At 35.7% G+C, this 7,399-nt stretch overlaps 1 protein-coding gene across 1 annotated transcript in view; it reads right to left on the bottom strand.

Annotated features, from left to right (window-relative positions):
* Positions 1 to 7,399, bottom strand: part of DOP1A (DOP1 leucine zipper like protein A) — a gene marked incomplete in the record, with an annotated part of 125,170 nt that overhangs the window by 36,724 nt on the left and 81,047 nt on the right. Inside the window, 4 exon segments of the mRNA XM_027769901.1 lie at positions 1 to 294; positions 2,685 to 2,944; positions 4,305 to 4,405; positions 6,581 to 6,733. Of these exon segments, the coding sequence (XP_027625702.1) occupies positions 1 to 294; positions 2,685 to 2,944; positions 4,305 to 4,405; positions 6,581 to 6,733 (808 nt within the window).

The following is a 7,399-nucleotide window of genomic DNA, read 5'->3' as shown; positions in this document are numbered from 1 at the left end:
CCTTTGGCATTTGATAATCCTCTTGAGCATTTACATTTTCAGGATCAACTTCATAACTCAAGTTGTCCCCAGCAGAGGACTGAGAACATCCGGAGTCAGAACTCTGAAGTATTTCCATTTGTTGGTCTGGAAGATCAAAATCAGAGACAACCAATGGAATTGTCTCACTGCTGGTACTTAGGAGGGAGAGTCTGTCACTCAATGGATTAACAGTGAGACTGAAGTTCTCTATCTCATCCATGGTAAGTGGCTTTTCACCATTTCCTTTTGATGTGATAAGCTGTACTTGGTTTACTAGCATATGAGAAAAACAGCAAGAGGAAAAATACAAAATGTGTTAAAAACAATTGAAACAGAAAAGTAGACTGAACTCAAAATTTTTAAAATTTATTTTATTTTATTATTATTATTTTTTAAATTTTGCCAGAGGGCAGAGAGAGAGAGGGAAAGCAAGGAAGCACCCTCCAATGGGGGATGGCTATACCACAATCCCTTCTCCATTCCTCTCTCCTGTCAGGGTTTTGGGCATACATGCACACTCCTGGTGTGTTTCTTAAGTTGCCAGGTCAGGAACTAGAATCACATAGTCAGCCATGTGAGATCCAGCTGCCTGAACTACTATGGCATGGGCTGGCCCTGAATTCAATATGTTTTTCTTTAGATTTTTGCTATAGGGCAAATGGGCTCACCAGAGAGACAGAGATAGTGAGAAATCACCTCTTGGGGGGATGTCCACACTGCAATTCCTTCTCTTCTTAGGATTTTGGGCATACATGCACATGTGCCCGGCATGAGTTTTAAGCTGTAGGGTCCAGGACTCAAACTGCTTTCATTCACATGGGAGTCCAAGGTCTTAACCAGTCCGTCAACTGCTGGCCCCAAATTCAATATCTTTAATCATTAGTCTCACTAATCATTTCTCTATGATGACTATAGCAAGTTTTTTTTTATTTTTATTTTTTGGAGAGGTTTTTGCTATAGGGTGCATGCGCTCGCCAGACAGAGAGAGACAGAAAGTGAGAAATCACCCCCCAGGGGGGATGGCCACACCACAATCCCTTCTCTTTCATTCTCCTCTCGGGATCTTGGACATGCACGCACACGCGCTTGGCCTGAGTTTAAGCCACCGGGTCCAGGACTCAAACCGCGGTCGACTATGTGGGAGTCCAGCGACATAGCCATTATGCTAACTGCTGGTCCCAACTATAACAAGTTTTAAATAAAAATTCTTCAAAAATATTATTTTTCTTTGTGTGATACTTCTCTTTAGTTATGAGGTTTCTAAGAATTTTAATAACTTATTATATATAGACAAATACATAGATAATCTCCTTGGTTTTAATCAAGTTCAAATATTAATATTTATGAATTATCTAGTGTTTGTAAGGCTCTAAACTAAGAGACAATAAGCAGATAAAGAAAGAGACATCATTATTCTTCTTTAAGAAGTTTAAATTTAGTAGGGGATAGTCATCTACTTTTGTAGTCTTTGGGAGTATACCATATTGACACCACTGAGGGCCATGGGAGTGGCACAAATCAAATGCTATCGAATTCAGGGTGTACCATGGACCACAGGGGAGGTCCAAGGCTGCTCACAGGGAGGAGGTGAGAATTCTGCAGATAGGCAGGGACCTTGGCACATAAACTGCTCACACGCAGACATTTAGTAGTAAGCAAGGTAGAGCAAGTCCTCAAAATAGCCAAGGTAAGTGATAGAAAGAAAGCTAGAGAGGAACCTAGGCTCTGTCGACACACACTGGAGAGGAAGCAGGAGCATGATGGTTTGGTTCTGCCTTCACCACTTATCAGCCAGGAGACTGTGATAAAACCAGCTTTCTAGGCATCAGCAACCTGCTCGGAAAAATGATCTCTTTACTATTGACCTTGCAGCGTTACTGTCAATTGTACAGTACATAAAGTATGGGCTTCACAGAAATACAGGGAGTATTTATCAAATGCTTATGAAATGCCAGTCAATAGACTACATATGTCACAAACATGACTACATTTAATTATCATAACAAAGCCCTGAGAGGTGAGCATTATTCCCATTTTATAAATGAAGAAAAATGACTTGCCAGACATAAAGTGTGCATTGCAAGTGTAATATAAATTCACAATGTTTAGAGAGCATCTGTTGGACAAGGATTACTAAAAAAGCTCTAAAGGTATTTCTATAAAATTAAAGCATATTGGGGCTAGCAGGTAGTATGCAGGTTAGGGTGCTGGATCCTACGACTGACTTAGCTGTTTGCATCCCAGATCTGGTGGCTTGAAAATCATGTTGGGTGTGTATGTGTGTGCATGCCTGAAATCCCAAGAAGAGATGGGACTGTGGCATGGCCATCTTCCCAGGGGTGATTTCTCTCTCTCTGGTAAGCACATGTGCCTATAGCATCCCCCCCCCTCAAAATTAAAATATGTCTCGACCATAGCTGTGCTGATTCCTTCCCCAGAACAGTAAATTGATAAGAGCATCCTGAAGTCTCTAAATGGCTATTGATGGAAGCACATTCTGACATGGCCCACATGGCATTGCTGTGAATCAGGAGGGGAAAAATGAGCCCATGGAGAAAAATCTCACATGAAATTCTCTCATCAATCACTGTTGTGTTTACTTCTCATTTTACTTTAATAACTTAGTTTTAAATAAAGCTGTTCTTTTTCCATGTGATATTTACCACTGCTGCAGGCAAAATTTTGCATGAAATGCTTGTCATTCTCCTCTCCTGGATAACAGGGTGCCTTATTCCAATAACGTTCTGCTTGTACACGCTGTACGGAAACCCTCTGAGTTTTTGGATGAAGCAGAAGCAATAGCAATGGTTCTAACACTCTTGCAATATCATGTCTTTGTAGAACTTGGTTCAGCCAGGCTTGTCCCACTGAGCTAGTGGAACCATCAAGACTGTTAAGGCTATCTAACATGATGAACAGTGACCTAAAATAAACACAAATAATTAAAACAAAGAACAAAACACTAATTATAGCAGTCTAATTTTCTAAAATAAGCATTATTATGAATTGTGTGTCTTGTTTTAAAATGAACTATTTTAGAATCATCATACTTTGAGATAAATTTTGACCATAGTATAATCTTGATTTCAGTAGATACAATGAGAAAGTAGAAAGCAGTTTTTGCCTGTTTTTTTAAAATTCTTGTTTTAGAAATTTCACAAGCATGAATTACTTTTATAAGTTAAATACTAAAAATTAGGGGGGAAACCCTTATTTGGTTATGTTTCAGCAACAAATTCTTGTTTATAATAGGTAGTATTGAACCTCCTGAAAGTCAACATTACTTCCATGTTGATCCACATTCCTGTGCTCCCATTTTCTTCATGAGTAAAAGCTATGCGTTTAATTCAAGGACAGACCTTTGTAAAAGATATGGAGGTGCAGTTTATAATCAGACAACCCAAGTTTCAAATCTTCTGTGAGAGCTAGGATAAGCAAGTTAACTTCTCTCTGCCTCTAATACCTCAACTTGTAAGATGAGGATTAGAGATGACTATGAAGTACTTCATCCAGGGCATAGTTCACTGCAGGGGTTCAGTATATAATTCAACAACAGATTACTTAAAAACAACAATGCTTATAGAAAAAATATCAGCTGAAACAATGTACCATAGAGAATGCATTAGATCCTGAGTGAGGCTTTAAGCATAGTTAGGTTTGTGGCCACCTCTATGTAACCTGCTGATGAGACTGCTACCCAATGACAATATGTGAGTATATATATAAATAGCAGCTCCTTGGAAGTTAACAGGAATCTGATATTTGAGATATGAGTCATCTATGTAATTGGAACAAAAATATAAAACCACTCTTAGTCAGCTACAGCTTTTTTAAATACATGAAAGGAGTTTGTCAGTGTCTTCAGCTATAGACTTAATATGTCCAATGCATGGAGAAGATTGAGAGTGATTTACAATTAAGAAACACCAATATGATCTACTACTATATGCAGTTTAATTGCATATGAATATGAATATAAACTCATAGCTGGATTCCTGGCATCCAGGATTGGTGACTGGCACACAGTAGGGACTTAATACACAGGCGTCTAATGAAGAGAACAGGTACTGGGTATTCCAGAGCTAGGAAGGTATATATGGCAGATATATGAAAATGCCACACATTTTTAGATAGCCTAGATTTTTCAAAATAACTAGTAAATTCTCTTTATAAAATTTGTAAGTTGTTATCTTCTACTCTTGCCATAGAACTAGGCAGAGGATTCAAGCACAGATAACATTAACATATCTGACTGTAAAACCTGAACATAAAATGTAACTAACCTGTCAAAAGAACGTGCAAAAGATGAAGACTTATTTATATGAAGATCCCTGGTTAGATGCCAAAGAACTGCAAACTTTGCATGTGCTTCCATCCTTATTTTCTAAGAAGAGATATGAAAAATTATTTTAATCTCTCTTGATGATATTAAATGACTTCAGTAAAATCTAAATAAATATTTTGGAGTATAATCTTTGTTCACAGAATTTCAATATATATTATAATAAACCTTAATTATATTTTTATAGCAATAGAAACACCGAAAATTCTTAAGTATATATAGATATATTAAATGTAAATAATCACATCTCACTCTACTTCAGAAATAATCATTACTTAATTTAGACTTTAAGTAAACAGGTTTTTGTATAACAGTGGATGAAAAAAGTCTAGAAAATATTTCCACTTCATTTGAATATAAACATTTAGTTATCAAAATTGATTTTATTGCACTATATGATTTACTTTTCTCCTGAAAGTTATACGTTAATTTTTTTTTTTTTTTTTATATAAGGACTCAAGTCCTCACCAGGGACAGAGGAAGCTAGGGAAGGAGGGAAAGAAAGCACCTCCTTAGAGGGATGGCTACACCACAATCTCTTTTCCTCTATTCTCCTCTTGGAACATGTGCATTTTCAATGCACATGTGCCTGACATATCTTTCAAGTCTAAGGGTCTGGGACTCAAAATCCACGGTCAGTCATGTGGGATCCAGTTGCCTTAAACACTAGGGCACCTTGCTGGCTCCACATTAAAATAGTTATTTAGCACTTAATAAAGCTGGCTTTTAGACTTAAACATTTTAAAACTGGAGCCAGCAGGTGCCGTGGTGGTTAAAGGTATTGGGCTCCCGCATGGCTGACTGGGGTTCAAGTTGCAGACCCGGTGGACCTGGTGGCTTGCTGGCTTGCTTACTCGCGTTCTCTCTCTGTCTCTCTCCTTCTGTCTCTCTCTGATTAAACTGGAAAATAATAATAATAAAATTAAATTTAAAAAATTTTAATTTAAAAATAGTTTCTGTTAGAAAATATTAACCACTTCTTAGAATTACTTGTAAAAAAAAAATCAAGCATTATAACAATGTAAAAATAAACTGTAATGTTATCAAACTTTTTAGTCTTCCTTCCTCTTCGAGCAAAAGTCCCAAGAAACCAGAATGCAACTGTCTAAATTATCTGTGGTAAGGCAGAGGAATATGCACTTTTTCTGTGGGCTTAATACATACTTTTCTTATAAAGAACATCAATCACTAGACATCACTCACTATACTTATATACATATAAGTATACAATAAAAATATTTTCCCAGAGATATGTATATTTATAACTTTGAAATATTTCTTTAAATATAAAATGTTACATGAGTACAATTAGGTATATGGTTTGTTCCAAATTAATACTTAATATAAAATATAAGTTAATATTTGAGGCTTTATTTAAAACTTTATTTCTGAACAATTTTAAAATAATGTGTTGAAACAGAAACAGAATTTTAACATTTTTCTGAGAATTAACTTTTCACTCCTCTCATTTACTCCTTCATTTACCACTTCCCCCTCAGCCAAATGCTTCATTTACTTAACACAATGCCTTTTTGAGATGACTCACTAGCAATTTGAGTTTTTTAAAAAACATGGCAATCAACTTCTCAAAGCTCTTCAATAAAATTTTTAATTTATATTACTGAGCAATACAAGAAGACCACAAACTTTATTAAATTACCCTGAAGAGGTCAGTCAGAATGATTGTTCCAGCCTCTTCTCGGGCCCACTCATGACTCAGCCATCTTTAACTGATTTATGTAGCACTTCATGTATAGTAGGATGCAAAATTCTTATTTTGGGCATTTATTATATAATGTAAATAATATATCCTCACATATACAGCTTACAGATGTAATTGATACATTATTTCATTTCATATATTTGTCATTGGAAAGTCATGGTATTTTTCAATGCAAAAATGCATCCTGACTTTCCCAACGACCCAATATATTTATGTATCTATCACTTTCATAACCAAGGCCACTGATTCTTTTTTAAATGATCCAAGAACCGAGACCAGCAATAACTTTAATCATATTTATCCATAACTGGTGCCCTGAATCAAGAAGTAAACCCAGTATTTGATTTTGGACTATCTAAATTTTCATAATAGTGATGTTTTTGTAAAGAACTTCCTTCCAGGAAGAACAGAATACATTTATGAAAGATATTAAGTTCACTCTGAATAAAGCTGTATTATTTTATTCAGATGAGAACTATTAAATAAGGATTTACCTTATCTTTATGGGTTAGCTGCTGACTTATAACGTCCTCACAGATACTAGAGGAAGGAACCAAGTTATGTAGTTGATAAAATAGTTCCACGGTCTTCTGGTGGTGCTGAGGAGTTCCATCTCCCAGCTGGTCCCACAATGTCAGAGCTACATGCTATAGAAAAAAAAGTAACGGTGACAGCATTATTAAATCATTAAAAAAAAGTTATTAACAATCCTGGTCTCCAATTCACTACACCACAGTGCTGAGATTTAAAAGTATAACCTTCCATCGCCCACTTTCTAGTCACTCAGATCCTCAGAACCTTTTATGACAGTCCTTTAGTGATATTTATTTTAAACATATGTAAGTACTTTTTGCAGGGCCAAGATAGGACCTCATTTCACTATTCTAGTGAGGTTTAGTAATGTGATGCTAGAATTTATCACCTTTAATAGGGAAGAAATCCAACACAGAATGTAATTTTATATCCATGGTTAAATGTTACAGAGTGAAATAAAATTAATAGTCCAAATATCCAATCTACTTAGGACTTCTGCAGTTACCTATTTAGGAGCTACATGTGCTAACACAGAATTTGATCTATGACAGCATTAAAATAAATAAATGCAACAATCTTCAGGGTCACCATCATAATGTCACAGACACCAACAATAGCAGGATATGTCAAGGAGCACAATAACTTGAAATCAGGTTAAAAACTTTTTTTTTTTTTTAACTGTAAAAAGAATCATAAGATACCATCAATACCACTGGTAGAAGTCAAAGACTACATTTTTTTCTTCCGACATCATAAATCACATGTTATAATCAGACAAT

This window comes from Tupaia chinensis, unplaced genomic scaffold (assembly GCF_000334495.1).
Source record: "Tupaia chinensis unplaced genomic scaffold, TupChi_1.0 Scaffold000097_1, whole genome shotgun sequence".
NCBI lineage: Eukaryota > Metazoa > Chordata > Mammalia > Scandentia > Tupaiidae > Tupaia > Tupaia belangeri.
The sequence above is the reverse complement of the archived record's forward strand: the minus strand, read 5'-3'. Positions and strand labels throughout refer to the sequence as shown.